The 24,292-nt window shown below is 45.4% G+C and overlaps 1 protein-coding gene across 1 annotated transcript in view; it reads left to right on the plus strand.

The window, feature by feature from the left end:
• The window catches only part of RYR3 (ryanodine receptor 3), a 1,291,138-nt gene that overhangs the window by 293,478 nt on the left and 973,368 nt on the right, over positions 1-24,292 (plus strand). Inside the window, 2 exon segments of the mRNA XM_029600192.1 lie at positions 231-423; positions 16,457-16,673. Of these exon segments, the coding sequence (XP_029456052.1) occupies positions 231-423; positions 16,457-16,673 (410 nt within the window).

Genomic DNA, 24,292 nt, shown 5'->3' on the forward strand with positions numbered 1-24,292 from the left:
CTTCATGAGTATCTGAGTCTGAAAATTCATGTGTAACAATATACTGTGTTTACAGTGCTTTAGTTATGTTGGTATAATATAAGGAGAACTAAAATGTCCAGTGCCACATACTGGAGAACAAATCCAGAGCTCAGGTTCCAAAGGTGTTTCCATTCTGAGTCTTTGCATAAGGACAAGGGCTTCTTCCCTTTTTTTTTTTTTTAAAGTTATGTTGTCCTTTTTGTCCTTAGGTCGCATCCCCAGAGCAGTGGCATCAGCCAATCAGCACCTCCTGGCTTCAGATGATGTGATCAGCTGCTGCTTGGATCTGGGAGTACCCAGTATTTCTTTCCGGGTTAATGGACAGCCTGTGCAAGGCATGTTTGAGAATTTCAGCTTGGATGGATTCTTCTTTCCTGTGGTCAGCTTGTCTGCAGGAGTTAAGTAAGTACTGCATTTGATGTGAAAGGAAGTCTAGTGCTTTTGGTTTCCTGAAATGCAGAAACTAGTTTCTGATAGGGATGTGAATCGTTTTTTAACGATTAAAATTATCGTCCGATAATGTTAATATCGTCTTAAATTGTTATAGAACACAATACAATAGAAATTCTAACGATTTATCGTTAAAAATCGTTAAATCGTGTTAGTGCGCACTAACAGGAGTTAGTGCGCACTAACTGAAAATGATACAAATTGACACTTTCCAGGTCAGTAAAGGTCAGTTAGGAATGAATATGTGTTCCTATTGGCTGGCTGCCCTCTTATCTATTGATGTTAACCAGGTTCCCACTGAGGTGATGCTTGGGGGGATGGGAAATGGAAATGGAAACTCAGGAGTACTAACAAAAAATGATACAAATTATTGACACTTTCCAGGTCAGTAAAGGTCAGTTAGGAATGAATATGTATTCCTATTGGCTGGCTGCCCTCTTATCTATTGATGTTACCAAGGTTCCAACTGAGGTGATGGTTGGGGGGATGGGAAATGGAAACTGATGGTACTTGACAAAAAAAGTAATGTGATCAGTCAATATGACTAGAACCTGTGCCCTATTCCTGATACCAGGGGTGTTGTGATCTTCCTGCACTCAGTGCCCTATCCCTGATACCAGTCTGAGACAGCTCCCTCCCTGCATTACTAGTGAGAGGCTGGCTTCACAGACAGGGGGGAGCTGCCTGACCCTCACTCCTGACTTCCCCCATGTCCCAGCCAGTGAATGGTGTGTGGGTGAGGGGGGGGGGAGGATGGTGAAGTCTGAGACAGCTCCCTCCCTGCATTACTAGTGAGAGGCTGGCTTCACAGACAGGGGGGAGCTGCCTGACCCTCACTCCTGACTTCCCCATGTCCCAGCTAGTGAATGGTGTGTGGGTGAGGGGGGGGGGGGGGAGGATGGTGAAGTCTGAGACAGCTCCCTCCCTGCATTACTAGTGAGAGGCTGGCTTCACAGACAGGGGGGAGCTGCCTGACCCTCACTCCTGACTTCCCCCATGTCCCAGCTAGTGAATGGTGTGTGGGTGAGGGGGGGGGGAGGATGGTGAAGTCTGAGACAGCTCCCTCCCTGCATTACTAGTGAGAGGCTGGCTTCACAGACAGGGGGGAGCTGCCTGACCCTCACTCCTGACTTCCCCCATGTCCCAGCTAGTGAATGGTGTGTGGGTGAGGGGGGGGGGGGGGGGAGGATGGTGAAGTCTGAGACAGCTCCCTCCCTGCATTACTAGTGAGAGGCTGGCTTCACAGACAGGGGGGAGCTGCCCGACCCTCACTCCTCCAGGGTATTGTGATCTTCCTGCACACAGTGCCCTATCCCTGATACCAGGGGTGTTGTGATCTTCCTGCACGCAGTGCCCTATCCCTAATACCAGGAGTGTTGTGATCTTCCTGCATGCAGTGCCCTATCCCTGATACCGGGATGTGTGCAAGAAGATCACAACACCCCCGGTATCAGGAATAGGGCACTGTGTGCAGGAAGATCACAACACCCCTGGTATTAGGGATAGGGCACTGTGTGCAAAAAGATCACAACACTCCTGGTATTAATAGGGATAGGGCACTGTGTACATGAAGATCACAACACCCCTGGTGCCAGGGTTAGGGCACTGTGTGCAAGAAGATCACAACACTCCTGGTATTAATAGGGATAGGGCACTGTGTGCAGGAAGATCACAACACCCCTGGTGTCAGGTTAGGGCACTGTGTGCAGGAAGATCACAACACTCCTGGTATTAATAGGGATAGGGCACTGTGTGCAGGAAGATCACAACACCCCTGGTGCCAGGGTTAGGGCACTGTGTGCAGGAAGATCACAACACTCCTGGTATTAATAGGGATAGGGCACTGTGTGCAGGAAGATCACAACACCCCTGGTGCCAGGGTTAGGGCACTGTGTGCAGGAAGATCACAACACTCCTGGTATTAATAGGGATAGGGCACTGTGTGCAGGAAGATCATAACACCCCTGGTGTCAGGGTTAGGGCACTGTGTGCAGGAAGCTCACAACACTCCTGGTATTAATAGGGATAGGGCACTGTGTGCAGGAAGATCACAACACCCCTGGTGCCAGGGTTAGGGCACTGTGTGCAGGAAGATCACAACACTCCTGGTATTAATAGGGATAGGGCACTGTGTGCAGGAAGATCACAACACCCCTGGTGCCAGGGTTAGGGCACTGTGTGCAGGAAGATCACAACACTCCTGGTATTAATAGGGATAGGGCACTGTGTGCAGGAAGATCACAATACCCCTGGTATCAGGGTTAGGACACAAGTTCTAGTCACATTGACTGATCACATTACTTGTTTTGTCAAGCTACCAACTGTTTCCATTTCCCATCCCCCATATACTGTCAGTGGGAACCTTGTTAACATGAATAAATAAGAGGGCAGCCAATAGGAATACATATTCATTCCTAAACTGACCTTAACTGACCTGAAAAGTGTCAAATTGTATCATTTTCAGTTAGTGCGCACTAACTCCCAGTTAGTGCGCACTAATCGGAAAAAACGATTTTTAACGATTTTTTAACTAAAAAATCGTGCCTAACACGATTTTCTTGCCCTGCCACATGATTTCTATCGTTAAGACGATATGAAACACGATTCACATCCCTAGTTTCTGATATAAGAAGAAATATTTCTGGTAGAGCCCATTAACATAATATACAGCAGAAGAAACAGAATTCTATATTGAAAAAGCCAGTAGGAAGGAAAGGTATCCAGGTAAAATTACCTGGATAACTTCAGCCAGATCATCAGCAGAATTTACCCTAATAAGACGGTAACTTTAATACCGGTCCACGGGCACACGTTCGCTGGCCTGCACCCAGGGATATGGCTATTTTATAATATACATACATATATGAGTGCAGGTTATAAAATAGCCTGATCACATGCATATGTGCATGCAATTTTAGGTGAATGTGCGCAAATGCTGCTTCTAAAACATAAATGGGTGGATTTTAAAAGGCATGCATGCTGATACCATTACCACTTTTCCCAGTTCATCCAAGTATTGGATAGGTTTTCCAAACCCTCCCCTATAATAGCCTCCCAGTTAGCCCCAACCTTTAAAACCCTGTTGATCTGTCTAGACGTTTTTGTTCTACATTCTTACCATTCTTACACGTCATCCATAGCAGAAGTAAAGTTATATGACGGGGGACCCTGGGGTGCACCAGTGTGCATTATTATTTATGCTCAAATTTCAAGTTTTAATCCAGGAATGCCCATACTCTGCCTATCCCACACCCAGCCACTTTTTTTTGAGCTTTCATGCGCACAGCGGCAAGTACGTGCATATCTAAGCCGCTTTTAAAATCTGCTCGGCATGCACCACCCAACTTGTGCACTTATCTCCCGATTTTGGTAAGCACCTGATTTTTAAAATTCACTTTTATCCGGGTATATTCAGTGGAAAAATGTATCTGGATAATTTTAGGATAGGCATTTTTCAATCAGACTTACCTAGCTACCTTTGTGAGGGCACAGGGTTGCGCTCTTAGCATCTAGTGTTGCTCTGATGTCGATGCTGATAACATATGCTATCAGCTTTATTAGCAGAGCAACAAGGGATAATTAACCAGGAAGAAAGAGCTTGTGTCCTTCTATCTAGGATTTCCTGAATTTTCAGGGGGGACTGTGTTGCAATGGAGGGAGAAAGATTGGGAAGGGAAAGTTGTAGTCATGTTTTTAATGTCATGTGGTTGGGAGGGGATTTCAGCACTTTGGTGACTGTGGCTACTAGAAGATGGGATAGAGGAGGGATGTGAGGGGTGGGTACTATCAGACCCTTCATTTTACAAGACAGGGGGCATGCTGGGAAGGGGGGGGGGGCGCTGGTGGTTACCCCTAGCACAGCTTTTATACATGGTGGGAGGAGGTGACAGATTTACCTCCTCCTGTGGGCATAAACTAAGTTTGGGAGGTAACGGGGAGATTGTGGTGGCCTCATTTTTCAGTAGCACTATATTCATAGGGCTGCTATGGCCCGTTTTTACCTTAAATTGAGGGGTGGGGGGGGGGGGGGTTGGGTCAGACCTCTGCTGGCCCAAGTAGTGTTTCATATATTGGCTCCATTCAGAATATAGCTAGTTAGTTTTAAAGTTATTCGAGTAAACTTACCCGGATAACTTTAACCGAGTGTATTCTGTATCACTGCTAAAGTTATCCATGTAACCTGCTGAATATTCGGCTAACATTATCTGGGTAACTTTATCCAGATAACATTGCATTTGCCCGCCTAGTTAATATGGACCTCAGTTTTTGTGATGCAGTTTCAAAATTTGGAAGTATTAACTAGAGATGTACATTTGTTTGAAATGAAATAGACCATGTCAACGACATTTTCTATTTTGTTTTATTTCATTGGAACTGCAAAACAAAATTTAAAAAATGCTGAAATTTCAGGTTTTTTTGAGTTTCATGTTAGTGTGCATTAAATAGTGTTAGTGCCCACTATCTGAACTTAGGGGTAGATTTTTAAAGGGACGCTCGTACGTCCATGTGCACGCGCTTCCTGGCGCATAGACATGGACGCGCTGATTTTATAACATGTGCACGCATGTTTTAAAATCCGTCAGCCACGCATAAATGTGCATCGGGTTTTATAACCCGTATACGCATGTGTGGGCGGCATGCGCAGGGGGGCAGGGGGACATGCAATTTTCACGTCGCGACAATTCCTGGCCTTTCCAAGTTCCCTCTGAGTTCGCTTCAATTAAGGAGTAGACTGGTATGGAACTTCCCTACCCCCCTACCTAACCCCTCTTCCTCTTCCCTTCTCCTCCCCACCCCTAAACCCTAACTTTTTTGTTTTTTTCTTTTTTGAAACTTACTTCAGCTCCCGAGCTGAAGTAAATTATGCACGCCGGCGTGCGAGGCTCCGGGACAGCAAGCAATGGCGCTGTCCCGGCCCGCCCCTCCCAGAACATGCCTCCCAGCCTACCCCTTCCAAGAAGCCCAGCACTTGAGCATGTACTGGCCTTTACGCACATGGCCGGACCTCTTGGAAAATTTGCCTGGCGCACACAAGGCCCGGCCATGCGTGTAGAGGCCGGAATTTACATGCGTTGGGCATTTAAAATCTGCCCGTTAGTGCTCACTAACTAGATTTAGTGCACACTATCTGAAAATGTTACAAATAGTTTTTAAAGTTTAAAATTTTAGCTAACGCTATGGCTCTGCATTCCCATCAGCTGTCTGTATAGTTACTTGTTTGTGTTGCCAAGGTTGCAAGTGGTGTGTGGGAGGAAAGTTCCACCTGGCTGGTTACAAGTGTAAACAAAAAATGTAAACGTAGCATCATGTTCTAGTCCGCATAAGCATGCAATGCAAGTGCATATTTTGAATTTGTCAATTCAAGTTTATTTTGAAAAAGGTGCCCTGGCGTTTTGGGATATGCATACTTTGAATCACCCAATCCTGCTTCTTTTTTAAGAGTACATGGTAATTGGTAAAAGTGTATTTTGATAATGCCAGTTATGTGGTTGTATTTTTTTTTTTTTTTGCTCATTTAACTCGTGTGCAAGATAATATATTAAGGGAGGCTCTGATTATCTGCTGCTTTGCTTTAGGTGAATTGAGGAGACAGCATAGCTCTTTGTTCTTATGAGAGAGATAGTAGTTAATACTTTTTCAAGATTTTAAGTTAATCATCATTGTATTATTCTTTGGTGATTAATATGATTTAGTAAATGTCGGTCTTAGGAGGCACTAGGCCTTCAAGGTAGTATGCAACATAATAGCAGTGTGGTCTTACACTAACTGCTGCAGTGCTTTGTTATTATTCTAACAAAGTTTCACTGTCTGCTTTTCCTTTAGTGTGAGAATTTAATATTCTAGGTTTCTGTTTGTCCTTCCTCTTATAGCCTGGCATCTGCCCTCTGGCCTGTGGTCACTGGCCTGTGGTCCACTGACCTCAGTGAGTAATCCGGTTTATATTATCTGGTGGTGGGTACATACAGCCACACACACTGCACAGTGCCAGTTCTCATTTCTAAATTATAAATTTAAGTGCAGCACTACTTCTATATACACCTGATAGTGTGGCAGTGGTACACTTGTGGAACTGGGCAGGCAGGCAGTCAGCACTGAATAATACATTTTATTGGTGTATGTATTGTTGACATTGATTATTTGAGGGAATATCTATATTTGCTAGCTAAATGTGTTTGTCCTCCATCATGTGGCCTGGTGAGAGACTGGAGTTGGGGGGGGGGGGTGACTGGGGAAAGAGTGAGCGACTGGTGTGAGGGGTAATTGGTGAGAGAGAGAGAGAGGAATCTGTGTGGGGGAATGACTGGTTAGAGATTGAGAGACTGGGATGTGGGGTAACAGATGAGAAAGTAAGAGAGTGAGAAACAGGTGTGTGGTGTAACAGGGTGAGAGAGAGAGACTCTGGTTGGTGAGAGAAAGACAGAGACTGGAGTGGAGTGACTGATGAAGGTGAGAGAGAGAGAGACTGGTTGTGGCAGAGGATTACTGTGAGAGATAAAGACTTGTGTGGAGGGCAACTGGTGAGAGAGAGAAAGAGACTAGTTAGGTGACTGGTGAGAGAGAGAATGGACTGGGGTGAATGTTGAAAGTGAGAGACTGGTCTGGGGAGTGACTTGTGAGAGAGAGAGACTGGTTGGGGCAGAGGTGACTGTTGAGAAAGAATGAGACTGGTGTAGATGGGGACTGATAAGAGAGTGAATGGAATGTAGGGCAACTGGTGAGTGAGGGATGATTGTGAGAATGAGAGAGACTGGTAAGGGGTGACTAGTGATATACACACTGGTTAGGGGTGAATGGTGAAAGAGAGAGAGACTGTTTAGTGGCGTGGTATTAATGGAGAGAAAGATGTGTGGAAGGGGACTGGTGAGAGAGAGAGACTGGAGTGAAGGGGACTGACTGCATGTGATAAAGGGAGAGAGGTGTGGGGGTGACTGGTGGTGAGAGATGGACACTGATGTGGGGGTGATGAGGGACAGAGAGAGACTGGTGTGGGGGATGATTGGTGATAGAGATAGACTGTAATGGGGGGTGACTAAAACAACTTTCTCAATTTAAAAAAGGCTGAAAGGAGGCAGTTAGTGCTTCATTGCTTATTATAGATACCAATGTATATGATGTTAGTGCACACTTCTAAAGTTAGTGTGCACTAACTATGAATTTAGGGACAAAATGAAAATAACCCAACCAATCATTTTAACAACAAAATTGAACAAAAAAATGACATGAAATAAAAACCACACACCAAAAAAATAACATTGCATACCCCTGTTAACTATCAATTGAATCTTGTCTGATAGTGTCAGTGTTGGTCAGTAGAGATGTGAATCGTGTGCCAGATCGTCTTAGCGATCAGATTCGGCTGGGAGGGAGGGGGGGGGGGGGGAAATCTGATCATTAAGATATGTGAATTGGAATCGTTTCTGATTCCAATTCACATCGCTAATTTTTTTTTTAGGGAGGCCCGCGCCGCTAAAAAAAAACAAACCACCCGACCCTTTAAATCGACCCCACCCTCCTGACCCCCCCAAAACCTTTTAAAATTACCTGGTGGTGTAGGGGGGCCTCGGGGGGCCTCGGGGAGAGATCCAGGGAGGGCCTCGGGGAGAGGAGAGATCCAGGGGGGCCTCGGGGAGAGATTTCCCGTTCCCAGGCATCAGCTGTTCTAAAAAAAAATGGCGCCAATGCCCCTTTGCCCTTACCATGTGACAGGGTATCCGTGCCATTGGCCGGCCCCTGTCACATGGGAGGAGCACTGGATGGCCGGTGTGTATTCGTGAAAGTGACAAATGGAAGACGGCCTTTAACACCCACGATGGACACTTCGAATATCTCATCATGCCCTTCGGACTAAGTAACACACCTGCAGTCTTTCAAAATATGATGAACGACATCTTACGGGACTTACTATATCAATGTATAGTAGTATATCTTGATGACATCCTGATCTTCTCCCAGGATCTACAAACACATCAAGAGGATGTCAAAAAGGTTTTAAGATGCCTAAGGTGTACCACCTATATGTGAAACTCGAGAAGTGTGAGTTCCATAAGGAATCTGTACCCTTCCTGGGATATATTGTTTCAAAAAACGGGTTTCAGATAGACCCCAAGAAATTAGAAAGCATCCAAGTTTGGCCCCAACCTACAGGCCTAAAGGCACTGTGCCATTTCTTGGGCTTCACGAACTACTACCGTTCCTTTATCAAGAACTATTCATCATTGACGGTCCCTCTCACTGCAGTGACCAGAAAGGGAGCCAACCCTGCCAACTGGTCTCTTGAAGCTATATCAGCCTTCCTGTCTCTCAAAGAGGCTTTTCAAAAAAAGCCGTGCCTCCGCCATCCAGTTCCGCATCACCCATTCATCGTCGAGGTCGACGCATCGGACGTCGGCATAGGAGCGGTTTTGAGCCAGTACAGCAAATCCAATGTGCTCCATCCATGCTCCTTCTTTTCAAGGTGGTTCTCACCCACCGAAAGAAATTACGGAATCGGAGACAAAAAGTTACTCGCAATTAAGCTGGCCTTTGTGGAGTGGCGTCCTTGGCTGGAGGGCGCACAAGATCAGATAGTAGTGTACACCGATTACAAGAACGTGGAGTACCTTAGACATGCACAATGACTCAACCACCGTCAAGCAAGATGGTCACTGTTATTTAACAGATTCGATTTCCTTTTGAAATACCGTCTGGGAGAGAAGAACATTAGTACAGCATCTTTGAAACTTCCTACCTTCTAGTAAGGAACAGTGAGATGGTGATACACCCAATATGCTCCAAGGCGGCTTGCCTCTGATATGGGGTTGAGGAAGAGGTGAAGTGGTTGGCTTGGAAGATTGGCTTCCCCTGTTCAAGCCCTTTCCTGCTGCTGCTTATGCTTGCCACCCGTGGCAGTCCCGCGGTATGGCCCTCTCACCTCTCTACACAAGCATCAGGCTCCAGCTCCTTGTTGCTGGCAGCAGTGGGCCGCCAGTCCCGACCTCGGATTTCCATCAGCACCTCCGGCCCTGCTCCGCTTCCCGGGACCTCCAGCCAGGATGTCTTCATCCATCGGGCCTCTCCTTGGGGTTCGTGGAGAGACACCGGCAGCAGTGCTGCACCCCTCCCTAGGCGCGTGCGCGTACACCAGTGACACTTTTAAAGGGCCCGCGGCAGGAACCTGGCCACGGACACGGATGCTGACGTCAGTTCCCTCAGCACTTAAATGTTCAGGCCTCACACTGAAGTGTTGCCTTTGCAACAGGTCTTGGTTTCCTGTTCCAGGTTTCCTCGTACTCGTTGCTTCTCCGTGAGCCTTGATTCGTGTTCCTGTTTCTCCAAGTTCCTGGTTCCTGTTCCATGTTAGTCTCGTCTGTGTGCTGATTGACTTCCTGGTTCTGACCACTGCTACGGCTGACCTTGCCTGCCTTCTCCAAGCCTGACCACTGCTACATCTGACCACACCTGCCTTCTCCGTGCCTTGAACATTGCTACGTCTGACCATGCCTGCCTTCTCCGTGCCTTGACCATTGCTACAAATGACCATGCCTGCCTTCTCCATGCCTTGATCATTGCTACGTCTGACCACACCTGCCTTTTCCATGCCTTGACCATTGCTACAAACGACTTCGCCTCAGACGTTCTCGAGTCCAGAGTTCCACGTTGCTTGCCACACCTTCCAAGTGCCGCCAGCTTCCATTTAAGCTTGTCAGTGATGCCTCTGTCCCTATCCTCTGGACACGGACTATTAAGGCTTCGGCCTCCCTTTGCTCAGGCACCTTCAGTTCCTTCTTGTTCCTTGGTGCTTGAGTTCCTGTTCCATATCCCAACCAGGATAGGACCACACCTTCTGCTGGCTGCTGTCTCTGGGCTGAACCATCTACTACCTGTACTTAACCTTGAGGCCCGCCTAAGTCCTGCCAGCCCCGGCACCCGAAGGCTCAACCTGAGGGGAATGTGGGCTGGTATAGGTGAAGCTCCAGTGGCCTCCAACTTCAGCCCACTCCGCCTGCTGACGATGGGGACACATAGACCCTCCCCTACGGGTTGTGTCAACCCACCTCAGACCAAGGATCCACATCCTACACAACAGTTGCTACTGCTTCTTTGACTGGCAGATGGGATCCACAGGCTAGTACTGATGCCCTCCCCGAATGCCATGCTAATGAGTTTTCTCTTTTTATGTGATGTAGCATGCCACTGTTTGTAAGTTGACCTAGAGATTTTCCTCTACTGATGCACTTGCAACACTTGCAGTGAATACACATTACAGGTACTTTTTCATTCTGAAGTGCCTCCACACCTTAGATTTATTCTGGGACTTCCTCTCCCTCTTTGCAGGCTTGGATGCTTTTGCTGGCAGTAGAGTTAAGGAGGGACCAAGAGACAAAAGTCAAGGTAATCACTCAAGCCCCCCACTACCTTCGTTTCCTGAGGGACGTCCTTTGCTCCATCAGTATTGCTTTCTTCTTTCTCTACCTGTTCAATGGAAGATAGCACATTAGTAACTAGATGGCCCAACTTCTTCACAGAAAATAGTTCTTCAGTGATGATTAGTGATGTGAATTGGAATCGGTTCCGATTCCAATTCACATCACTAATTTTTTTTAGTGAGGCCCGCGCCGATAAAAAAACCCCACCCTGACCCTTTAAAATTACCCCTTAGCCTCCCCCATCTCCCGACCCCCCCCCCCAAAACTTTTTACACATACCTGGTGGTCCAGGGGGGCCGCGGGGAGCAATCTCCCGTTCCCACGCTATCAGCTGCGCTAAAAAAAATGGCATCAATGTCCCTTTGCCCTTACCATGTGACAGGGCAAAGGTAGCGCCGGTGCCATTTTGAATATTGGCAATACGGCCCGCGTGCAGGAGATCGCTCCCGGACCCCCGCTGGACCCCCAGGGACTTTTGGCCAGCTTGGGGGGCCTCCTGACCCTCACAAGACTTGCCAAAAGTCCAGCGGGGGTTCGGGAGCGACCTCCTGCACTCCGGCCATATTGCCAGTATTCAAAATGGCGCCGGTGCTACCTTTGCCCTGTCACATGGTAAGGGCAAAGGGCCATCGGCGCCATTTTTTTTAGCGCACCTGATAGCGTGGGAACGGGAGATCGCTTCCCGCGGCCCCCCTGGACCACCAGGTATGTGTAAAAAGTTTGGGGGGGGGGGGTGTCGGGAGAGTAGGGGAGTTTAAGGGGGGTAATTTTAAAGGGTCGGGGTGGATTTTTTTTTTATCGGGCCATCGGCGCCATTTATATTAGTGGCAGCCAAAATGGCGCCGATGGCCCGAGAGTGGGAGATCGCACCGGGACCCCCCCACTAGACCACCAGGTAATTTAAAACATTTTGGGGGGGTTCTGGAGGGTGGGGGATTTGTTTTAAAGGGTCAGGGTGGGTTTAGGGGTTGTTTTGGTGTGCCGTTTTTCCCGCCCTCCCCCCCCGATTTACAATTTTTCACGATAAATCGGGGGGAATTTCTATTGTATCGCGACTAACGATTTTTGACGATTTAAAAAATATCTGATGATTTTTTTGTATCGTCAAAAAACGATTCACATCCCTACTGTCTAATATACAGGCAGGAAACTACCATTGTAACAACCACCAGTGGGGGTACTATGGCAAGATGGTATATTCCTTCTTCTACCTTGCTTAGTCTAATCACAAGGGCAGGGGTAGGTAACTCCAGCCCTCAAGTGCTACAGGCAGGTCTGGTTTTCAGGATATCCATAATGAATATGCATGAGATATATTTGCATGCACTACCTCCATTGTATGCAAATATATATCATCCACTTGTTTGTAACACTCCAGGAACAGTGTTCCTATCCCTGTCCTAGGCCAAAATCTCTAACTGAGATCCCGATGGGCATTCTAAGCAAGAAATACCAGAGAAACTTTAGAGTCTACAATTTTTCTAAAAACCAGTATAGTAATATTCAACACAGGGAAGTTATTCTTTAGTGACGGCATAGACAAGCCAGGAAGGACATGCAAAGAGAATGGGTGTAATATATCCTCCTCAATTAGCAAACAATTGGGTTTCATACAATTATTGTTGCACAAAAACCTTTCTTCAATATGGATGTTGTGAATTAGCTGTTTTAGTGGACCCTTGGGCCGGCCTGTGGGAGACTGGGGAGAGATGGACTATAGTCTCTGCTTGAGGGCAGGCTGGGAGGCCAATACCAGGCAAGTGATGGACGGTGAGCGTCACCCAGGAAGCTGGTACTCCCCCGGGAGGAGCCCGTAGGAGCCCAACCGCTTGGGACTTAGGGGATTCACCCTGGAAGCCGGAGCTCCCCTGGGAGGAGCCCATAGGAGCCCGGCCGCTGGGACTTAGGAGATCACAGAAGCTGGAACTGAAGCAGGCAGGCAAGGATCTGGAATCAGGCAGGAACTGAAGCAGGGCAGGTACTGGATCCAAGCTGGAACTGAAGCAGGACAGGTTACTGGAACCAGGCAAGCACTGAAGCAGGACAGGTACTGGAACCAAGCTAGAACTGAAGCAGGACAGGTTACTGGAACCAGGCAAGCAGGGCAGGTACTGGAGCCACAAAGACAGGTCTTGTACACAGAAGCGTAGCAAGTCTTACGCAGGAATGGAGTTGCTAATGCAATAGCACACTCCGGGGCTTGGAGCAACTGGGAACCACAAGAAACCCCATTGCAAGGCAAAGTTCTGGGCTCCGCGGCGTCTTAACATAGGCCGCAGCGTCTGACATCAGGGGTAAGGCGGAGCCTTCAGTGGCGGGAAAAGTCCTTCATAAGCGCAGCTGCTGCGCGCACGTGCGCCTAAGGAGATGGCGTCCAGAAAGGGTTTTTCGGCGGCATCCCCCCCGCGGAACAGGCCGCAGGCTCTCAGAGGCGGAACGGGACCAAGGAGGTAAGGGCCGGGTCGCGACCATTGCGACTGGGGCCACAACAATGGATGCAAAATGGTAATATGCTTCCGCTCCTCCAGTTGTCCTACCAGAACCGCACTCACAGGAACCCTCTACACCCCACCCTTAAAATCGCACATCACACTTCCACCAGAGAAAGAGCCCTTTCCATCGCAGGCCCCACCCTCTGGAACACCATGCCACTTGAGCTCCGATTAGAACCATGCATTCAGAAATTCAAAAAAGGGGTTAAGACATGGCTCTTTAAATTGGCCTACCCTGACTCAGATCCTACTTAGTCCCCCTGCTCCCTCTACTCTATCAGAGAAAGAGCCCTGTCATTATCGTACTTATTGCCTTCTCCTTTCCTCCTTACTTGTACTCTGTTTTGTCTCTCATAGCTCTGCAGCACTGTATATACCTCCTCTTCTCCCTGATCTTAGACCCCTTACCTTTACTGATAGCAATATCTGCTAGATTGTATATAGTTCCTTTTGAACGTATAATTTGCAATGTTATATATAATGTTTATCGGTTGTTTCTCCCATCTCTGTGCTTTGCTCTCCGTCAGGTACTGTTCCTATATTTTCCTTTCTGTCCTGTTTTCCCTCTCTTTGCTCGTTCCTTCTATCTTCCTAGCTGCTCCCCTCCCCCCACCCTGGTTTTTTGTACTTTCCTCCTTCAGTTATATTATAAATCGGCATAATGTACCCACGAAAAAAAAAAAAAGTTAATAAATAAATAAATAGATAAAAAATAAGTAAAGTCTGGAAAATTGAGCCCACCTTTTGTTTAGAAGATTCAAGTTTTTAATTGCTATGTTGGGAATCTTAGAATTCCATAAAAATTGTAACAGCAATTTTCAATAGATTTGAACATAAATAGATTGAATGGGAGAGGTAACAATCCCAATATGTAATTCATTTTGGGCATTATAACCATTTTAATGGTTTCTAATTTACCCCATCAGGACAGATATAGAGGAGACCATTGGGTAGATAAATCTGATTATATCCATAAGAATTTCAGAATTTTTAAGTATTGTGGATTCTTTTTTTTTAAATTTTTTTTATAATTCTCTTTTTACTAAGCATTTCAATAATATAACATAAATCATGTCTCATTACATAATATAAGTAATCTTGTGTGCATTTTACATAATCCCAGGTTAAAAAAACTAATAATAGACATTACTCACCTCACAAGAACCATATAATTGGGGGGGGGGGGCTTTAAGGAAAAACGTAAAAGTTATGTGCAATTTAATCACAGAAGAGGTAGTTATCTTAATTTACTTTCAGGCCCTACTCAGCTGGTATGATTTGACCCAGATTTACCTCAGCTTTATCTCTTAGGAAAATTTCAAGGTAGGATGGCTCAGAAAAAATAAACTTCTTGCCTTGAAAATTAATAAAACATCTGCAAGGAAATTTCAAATAAAATGTTGCCCCAATCTCCAGAGTTTTATTTTCAAGGCTAAGGATTGTCTTCTACAAGCCTGTCCACAGAAAAGTAAATCCTTGTTTTTAAAAAAATTTTCAAACACATATTCTTTCTCCTTTTCTAAAGAAAAAGAGACAAACAATGTTTCTCTTCTATTTATAATATCAATAGACTCTTCAAGAAATGTTGATATACCTGGGCTATTCTCCTCTACCCTACCTGAGATGGTATTAGGCTGGGTAGAAAAATAAAAATGTTTTGATATAGATGGGATTTCATTTTCTTCATATGCTAAATTTTCCCGCAAAAACCACAAACATTTCAAATGGAGATAAAAATCTTGTGATTGGGAAGTTAACAAATCTTAAGTTCTTAATTCTTTTCAGATTTTCAATATTTTCTAACTCTGTATGTAACATCAAACTGACAGTTATATGCATGCTGTGAACATTCTGAACATTCTGTACTTTTGTAAACAAAGATTTAACAGAGGATTCCATCTCAGTCAACCTTTTCCCCTGATCTTGAATACATAGTCTGTTGACATTTACTAAAGAAGAAAGAGAGGAGTTCACTTGTGATAAATTTGAGTCTAATTTAACCAGCAACCTCCATAAGTCTCCAAGTGTAACATTGGATGGATCTACAGTATTCACCTGAGAGCCTCCAATGCTTACAGCGGGGGTTCCATTTTCTGCCTCTTGAGGTTGTAAACTGAAGCAGAATTTAATAGCAAAATCCACCGGTGGAGAATTTAATTCTAGAACACTTACGTTTGCTAGATCACTTCCAAGGGAACTCCCCCTCTCTGTTGCACCTGGAGGTTGAGGAGGTGTTGGGCCATTGCCCAGACTCAGTGAGACATTCAGTATGTCTCAAGTGCAGTTCTCTTGTGGTGTTTCAAGCCTATTAACATGGGCGTCCCTCGGGCCAATCCTATAGGTGGCAGGAGATGAGGTAATGATCCTAGCCTTTCTTTTATGACCCATAAATCAATAAGGCAAATTCGACCAACGTATCGAATTCAGTCAAAGGCGGTCTAAGCCAGTCTAAGCCAGTCTAAGCCGTGTGCCCCTTTGGCGCGCGCAGCTTAGGCAGCGTGCTGGCAGCAGCGGTGCGCCGCACAGTCGCTGAATTTAAATGTCATGTGGACCCTGGATGATGACGTCGACTCATACTTGGGACTCAGCTGGATCTTATTATCAGGTCTCACCAAGTTCGCTGGTTTCCAGGTAGGCTGCTGTAACCTTCTCTCCTCCACCTCAGATCTCCAAGTATGGTGGATTCTAAGGTAGAACTAAACCAACTACCTAAATATTTAAAGGTGTCAGATGTCCATTGAAAAGGATAATTTTGTAAGTCAGCCTTAAAAGTAAATTTATTCAAGGGAAGAACTAAAGATTTCAACCAGTTGACTTTATCCCTGGATAGTTTTGAATGAAGGCTCATAAAACTGTAGCCCAACAGAGGTCTGTTTTAAATAATCTGGAAAAAAAAATAGAAACAACAGGAAACTGCTGGGTAAAAATAAATAATCATGGTCTAGGCCTGAGATTTTAAATGGATGCACAGAATCTTTCTGACAGATATATAGAATTGATGTTCAGTCCACTGCAGTAGATCATCTCCTGTCTTGCCAGTTCAGGGATCTCATTTCTTATTCTTTTCCTTTCTTGTTTATTTTTTAGAGCACGTTTCCTGCTGGGTGGACGTCATGGAGAATTTAAATTTTTGCCTCCAGCTGGCTATGCTTCTTGTTATGAAGCCTTGCTCCCTACAGAGAAGATGCGATTGGAACCTGTAAAAGAGTATAAACGAGATTACGAGGGAGTACGGGATTTGCTGGGTACAACCCATTTCCTCTCCCAGGCTTCCTTTATCCCTTGCCCGATTGATACCAACCAGGTATCTGAAACATACTGTAGAAGCAGCATACTTGTGGGAGGGGCAGGGGCATCAAGAACATATGCTGTGCAGTGCAGCAAAATGCAGAATTCAGGTTTAAAGTCTGGGGAAGGGAGGCAATGTGGTGTTCAGTGCTAGAGCATCTTTCCTTGCATATCAAACCACTCTTTAAAACTAGCACTTTTGTTACCCTGGTGAGTCACTTAGAGGGCAATTTCCAAAGCCATTTATTTACCTGGCTAAAATGGCTTGACTGAAAGTTCCTCTTTTCAAATGTAGCTAAAAGTATGTATGATTTCCATAGCATGTATACTTTTAGCCACCGGAAAAAGTGGCATTCCTGTGGACAAATTTAGATCAGAGGAAGAAAACAATTCACATACTGAATTTTCAAATGTACAAATGCTATTTTGCTTCTGCTGTGCTGGCCACACAAATAGCAGGTGTAAAATACATAGACCATGTAATACACACATGTTAGACTTAGTTTTTGGGTACTTGCCAGGTTCTTTTGGCCTGGATTGGCCACTGTTGGAAACAGGATGCTGGGCTTGATGGACCCTTGGTCTGACCCAGTATGGCATTTTCTTATGCTTCTTATGTTAATTTGCTTAAAGTATAAGCATTAAAAGTGCCCGCGTAGTTCGCTTCTACAGGGCTGTTTAAAAATCATCCCCCCTTGTGCTCAATATCTGTTGATGCCTCATTTTACCCATCTGTCATAGCATAATATTTATAAAGCAGATTATAAATGTGATGAGTTAGGGGCCATGTTGTGTAATTTCCTTGCAAAATAAATGGGTCTTTTGGATTGAAGGATACATTGCAATTTTCCTTGCTTTCTGCTACACCAGTCCAGAACAATTGGGGGTCAATGCCCTTTCCAAACTAAGGGGGTTATTTTCCAAGCTGCGTTATGGGCTTTTCACATGCTTTAAGACGTTTTTCACATGCTAAAAGCACCATAATGCATGGTGCGATGCTAATTTAGAAAAGGGGTGGGGTTTGGGGCTTGATGTTACCCAGGTACAGAGTCCATCAAGCTAGGTTGAGAGAATATTGTACAAATTTCATCTTTGGTTGAGTTTCCTCACTCCGAAGGACATCAAATCTTCACAAGAGTGTACTGTTCCGTTCGTTCATCTCACTCTGAATGTCAGTGGCCCCTAACCCCTACAGTAATACCTAAACCTCACCTCGAGTATCTAGGTGGGCCTCCTATAGAGGTATAAAGACCTAACTCTTATGAGGGCCTTATAGCTAGTCTCTCTGTCTCTCTGTCTCTCTCTGTCTCTCTCTCTCTCTCACTCACTCTCTCACAGTAGTCCTAGGTAGCAATTACAATTGTGGCACTTACCACAAAGTGTGAAAAGTTAACACACTCTGCAATAACACCTATGCGAAGCACTAAGATAACTTATTTATTGCACAGTGCACTATTACCATAAAACACCTCTTCCTATCGCTTGCGATAGTTTGATGAATCTAGCTGTAAGGGGGTTATTTTCTAAATGTTTATCGTATGCGTTAGGGCCTTATCGCACGCGAAAAGGGGCTTTTCGCCTGCGATAGGATATTAATTAGCTGGAGGGGAGGAGTCGGCTGCGGCACCGCTGCTGGAGATAATGTGAGGAACATTATTGCCGGCAGTAGCACAGCGAATAGCACTACCTTTCACGGTGGCACTATTTGCACGAAAGGCTGCAGCCGGCTCCACCGCGGCTGGCGAAATTGCACCGCCATGGTGCGAATGGCTATGGCCTTTCACAGGCCTGCCCCACCCCATTTTTCACGGGATTCATCATTCCATGAGGAATCTCCTCAACCTTTACTAAGTTTCTCCAGCTCATTTCCAAATAGCAGCCTTCCTTTGAAAGGCAATCACAATAGTCATGTCTTAGACCAGAAGTCTATGGCCTAGTATTGGAGCCATGGCAATCTCCTTGCGCCTATGGCCATAGCCAAAGAATTTGAGAACACTCTAAAGAGTAGAGACTGTCACCTTCATTAAGTGGCTGTATGCATCTTAATAGAGCTCTGAAAACATAATTTGTACAGATGCCATCTGAATAGCTAAATTGCACAAATGTTATCACCTCTTTTCAATGTTTTTTAATTTTAATGTTTCAATTGTATGTATTTATCTTCTTAATCACCCACTTGAATGTATGAGTATCCTATTTCTTTTTGCACTATTATCAAGTTACATTTAACAAAAAGAAAAAAAAATTTGAGGAAGGAGTGGAAGGTTTCATACGATATTATATTTCACTACACCCGATAATGTATTCAGTATAATCATTAACCAACCTCCTCCTGCCTAATATTTATATGTATATATATATAATCCAGCGTGTATTCACCCTTTCTTTTTTTTTTAATTTTTAAGTATTTTTTGTGTCCAAAAATCTTTAAAAATATTGACTGTTACCAGTCCATGTCCATGTCAAAGCATCTCATTTTTGACTGCCAAATTTATGTATAACATATATGAAAATGCCACTGTACTCTTTAAGTTTTATAATGTTGTGCACCAACTAAACTGAATATAAAACTTTCCCGACTTATCTGAGTATCAACGTTTCCCAACAAGGCCTTGCTTCTGATCTGTAGATCTTTCTTCAGGGGATTTTCATCTGCTTCAAAATCGTCAGAATATATTAAACAACAATTAATCCCTAGAGGACTGCGCATCCAAAAGGAACTCATGTTATTCAGGGTTGACATCTGTACAAATTATGTTTTCAGAGCTCTATTAAGATAGATACAGCCACTTAGTGAAGGTGACAGTCTCTACTCTTTAGAGTGTTCTCAAATTCTTTGGCTATGGCCATAGGCGCAAGGAGATTGCCATGGCTCCAACACTGGGCCATAGACTTCTGGTCCAAGATATGACTATTGTGATTGCCTTTCAAAGGAAGGCTGCTATTTGGAAATGAGCTGGAAAAGCTTAATAAAAGTTGAGGAGATTCAAAACCTCAGAGACTGCTGGAGGATAGAGTGACTTCTTATTATAATTATAACAGACGTTGTGGCCAATACTGAGATTCCAGAAGATATATATAGTAGATCAGGAAATCACTAGTCAGGCTTTAAAAGCAAAAGGAAAGTTTCCTTCCTTTCAAGGAGCCAGAAAAGCAAAGGCTAAAACAACCAGAGCAACATAACAACCAATAAAGCTCCATGGATCCACTTTTGATAAAGCTGATAGGTGGACACCTCCAGCTGTTCTACAAATGGTGGATCCACATTACCATAGTTGAATGGGTCTTAAATATCATCCAAAAAGGTTATTAATTGGAGCTAAAAAAAATCAGTACCTCACACCTTCATGGTTTTCCAATGTATAAAAGCAATGTTGCATTCATGGACCCTTGGATCGAGGCAGGATTGGTGCAACCTGCAGGAGGAGCCCTGTAGGCTCCCACCATCAGCAGATAGACATGGATGAAGCAGAGGCCCAACTGGAGCTTTGCCTATGCCAGCCCTCATTCCCCTCAGGTTGTGCCTTTGTGTTCCAGGGCCAGCAGGTGGGGTCTTCTTCTGATAGCGAAAGATATTGTTGTAGGGAAGCTGGGTCAAGGTCGACAGAGGTCAGGTGTATCCATAGGCAAGCAGCAGTCAAGCATATCTGATGGCAGGCAGTGGTCAGAGGCAGGTAGGCAGTCAAGCATATTCAAGATCAGGCCGAGGTCAAACCAGGTATCTGTCCAAAAGGAAGAGGGACAGATAGGCAGGGCAGAAAGGCGAGGAGAAGCACTGTGGCAAGAAGAAGAAGAACTTAAGACAAGGACACTGGAGCAATTCGCACTACTACGGGAGTAAGTGGACCTATTGCTGAGGCAATGAGAAACAGATCGAGAGAGCCTTTTATAGGCCTGACTGAGTGAGGTCCTCAGGGAGTGCTGCTAGGCTTTTACCACCATGGACTGGTTAACTGTAGTAGCATTGGTTGTGCATGCGCTTAAGGAGGAGCGAGGCAAGAGGATGTTGGCAGCATCCTACAGCAAGGTGAGTCGGTGCTGTGTCTCCATGAAAAGGAGTGGAACCCTGCTGTGAAATGACCCGGTGGCATGTCACTGCATCTGGGAGCCTGGCCAGGAAGGTGAGAGCAGCAGTTCATGGGTTAAGCCTGCGGACTGCCAAACACAACAGCACCTCCCCCCCATAAGCACCCTCCCTGAAGGTCTGGGCTTCTTGGGGTCCCGAATATGGAAGTCCCTCAAGAGATTGGGGTTCAGGATATTGGAGGCTGGCTCCCAAGAGTTTTCCTCTGGGGTCTAGTTCTGCCATGCGATTAAGTATTCAATTCTTCTGCTCCTACGGTAGAAATCCAAACCCTCCTCGACTTCATATATGGCATCTGTCAATAGCTACATCCTGTGGTTCAGATGGCCCACCAGAAGGCCATGAGAGTACCACTGGCTTGAGTAGCAACCCATGGAGTACATTGCCAATCTTTAACGTTGGTGTTAACTTTAATTGGTATGAGTCAAATCCGAATTGCCACAGCCCGGGGAACAGTCCAACATAACATGGAGCTAAGTGCATGGAAGGGAGCCACAGGTGTAAATGCTGAGAACTCAGCCACACTTTCTCTCCAATCTTGAAATGGAGAGCTGATCTTTTATGGGTATCCACAGTCTTTTTGCTCTGTCAGCAGCTCTTTCAATTAGATGATTGGTCTGTTCCCATAGTTCATGAAATTCCTGGGTGAAGAACTGGGGAAGGCACTGTTCCTGGCAGTGGCAGAAGAAGTAAAGGTTATTTCTCATAGACTAACTGGAAAGGAGAAGATCCGGTGGCTGCATTTATATGCATGTTATGAGAGAATTCAGCCCATGGTAAGAGAGTGGCCCAGTTATCCTGGAGCTCATTGACATATGAGCAGAGGAAGATCTTGAGAGTACGATTGGTGTGTTCTGCTTGTCTGTTCTCCTTTGGGTGATAGGCCATGTAGTCTAGCGTGATGCCAAGCTTATTACAGAGAGCGCACCCATATTAAGTGGTGAATTGGACTCCTCTATTGGAAAATATGTTATTTGGCAAGACATGCACTTGAAAGACATGGCGTATGACGAGACTGGCTAGCTCTGGTGCGGACTGAAGACCTGATACTACGATGAAGTGTACCATTTTAGAAAATTCAGTCTGTCTATCACCACCCAAATCATGGTGGTGCCATCTGAAATGGGAAAGTCCATGATAAAATCCTTGGACAAGAGGGTCCAGGGTTCCTTTGGGGCTAGCAATGGCTGTAACAGCCCCCAGGGTCAGCCATGCGTTGTTTATTGCTTTGCGCAGGTGGGGCACGAATCAACATAGGCCCTGACGTCTTATTTCATTTGGAGCGACCAGTAGTGCCATTAAAGCAATTCAAGGGTTCGCACCCACCCAGAATGACATGTGAAACAGGAATTATGGGTCCTTTATAAACATTTTCTTACATAGCCTAGAAGGTACAACTGTCTTCCCTAGAGGTACAGTTACTGTAGTAGTTAGGAGTATCTTAGCGGAAACAATGATGTGCCTGAAGGGTTCTGGAATATCTTCGGTCTGGAAGGAGTGACAGAGGGTGTCTGCTCATTGATTTTTGAGAGCTGGGCAATTCCACAATTCAAAGTTGAAGTGAGCGAAGAACAAAAAACAACGGCCCTGTCTTGTATTTAACTTCTGAGCTTGATGTAGGTGTTAAAGGTTCTTGTGATCCATATATATTGTAACACATTGTTGGGTATCTTCGAGTAGGTGGTGCTATTCCTCAAGGGCTAATTTGACCGCCAAAAGCTCTCAATCTCTGAAGTTGTAATTACGCTTTGCTCATTAGAACTTCTTCAAAAAGAAGGAAAATAGACAAAAGTACTCTTTCTGGAGTGTGTTGGTTCAGGACAGCCGCTACACCCAGAGTAGATGCATCAGCTTCTAAGATGAAGGGCCGTGTAGGATCTGAGTGATGCAGACAGGACCTGTCCACAAAGGTGTTCTTTTATTCCTGAAACACTTCTGTTATGATTGATGGCCCAAGAGTTATCCTAAGGACTACTGCTTCTACCTTTAAGCTGGTCCCGGCCACCCTGCAATGAAGTGAGATGCTACTGAAGCAAGGCAGATGCCACTGCTATGGCATTTCACCATGCTGCTGCTTAGGCGCATGTGCAACATGCTGGAACTTAAAGGGACCACGGCGGGAAAAGCTCCATGGCTCCTAAAGATGATGTCACAGTCTCTAGCCTATAAGAGGCCCTTTCCTCCCTTCAGTCCTCACCTTGGCAACAGGTCAGCCTGCTTCGTTTGACAGTGTGTGTTTCAAGCATCTCATTCTTCAGTCCCAGCTTATCTTTGACCCTCAGTTCCAGATTGTCTTTGTTCCTGTTTTCAGTCCCAGTGCCTTGGTTCTTCAGTTCTTGTGGTCCTCGTCTTGTCCATCTTTTCCCGTAGTCTGTCTTCAGAGTGCCTTGCCTCCTGTGTTACTCCTAATTCTCCTGCCCTGCCTCTCTGTCCTGCCTTTCCTACAGATGGATACTTGGTAATTGACTTCAACCTGATATCTGGACATTCCATATGCTGCTCTCCTCTGATCCGATCTGTCTCAAGATATGCCTGGTCCCAGTCTGTTATGTTGAAGAATCTCCATCATCCTCAGAGGCCCCTCCTAAGACGTGACATCCCCGGCACCCAAAGGCGCAACCTGAGGGGAATGAGAGCTGGTAAAGGCAAAGCTCCAGTTGGGCCTCTGCTCTATCCTGGTCTGCCCGATGATGGTAGGTATCTGCAGGGCTCCTCCTTGCAGGTTGTGCCAGCTCTGCCTCGGTCCAAGTGTCCATGCCCATAACAGCTTCTAGAGCCTCAGGTAGCCAGTCTTTAGTGTTGGTACCCTTTTGGGTAAGGGCAGTAAGGGGGCTGCCATGGATCAGTTGTTTGGAATAAATTGGCAATAATAATTAGAAAATCCCAAGAATCTTTGTAGATCCTGAAGCCCAGGAGATGGTGCCAATCCCCAATGGCCTTTACCTTAGCAGGGTCCATGAGGAAATCACCATGAGAAGCTACGTATCCCAGGAAGGAAAGTTTCTCTTGTTCAAAGAGACATTTTTCCAACTTGGTGTAAAGATTGTTCTCTTGCAAATGTTGCTGAATGGTGCAAACATCTTGGCGGTGGGCATTCAGACTCTGGGAAAAGATCAATATGTCATCTAAATACACAACCACACAGGTATAGAGCATGTCACAAAAAATCTCATTGACCATTTTCTGGAAAACTGCTGGGGCATTGCAAAGCCCAAAGGGTATAACTAGATAGTGTTCATCACGAGTGTTAAATGCAGTTTTCCACTCATCACCAGCCTTGATATGAATAAGGTTATATGCACCCCTGAGGTCTAGCTTTGTGAATATCTTGGTGCCTTGTAGGCGGTCGAAAAAGTCTGGGGTTTTTTTGTGATGGCATTTAGGCTGCAGTATTCTATGCACGGCCTGAGGAAGCTGTCTTTTGCGGAGAAGAAGAACCTGGCCCCATCCGGAGAGGAAAAAGGATGGATAAATCTATATTCCAGGTTTTCCCCAATGTAGTCGGACATGGCTTGAGTCTCATAGTATGACAAAGGGTAAACCCATCCACA

Source organism: Rhinatrema bivittatum, chromosome 4 (genome assembly GCF_901001135.1).
Source record: "Rhinatrema bivittatum chromosome 4, aRhiBiv1.1, whole genome shotgun sequence".
NCBI lineage: Eukaryota > Metazoa > Chordata > Amphibia > Gymnophiona > Rhinatrematidae > Rhinatrema > Rhinatrema bivittatum.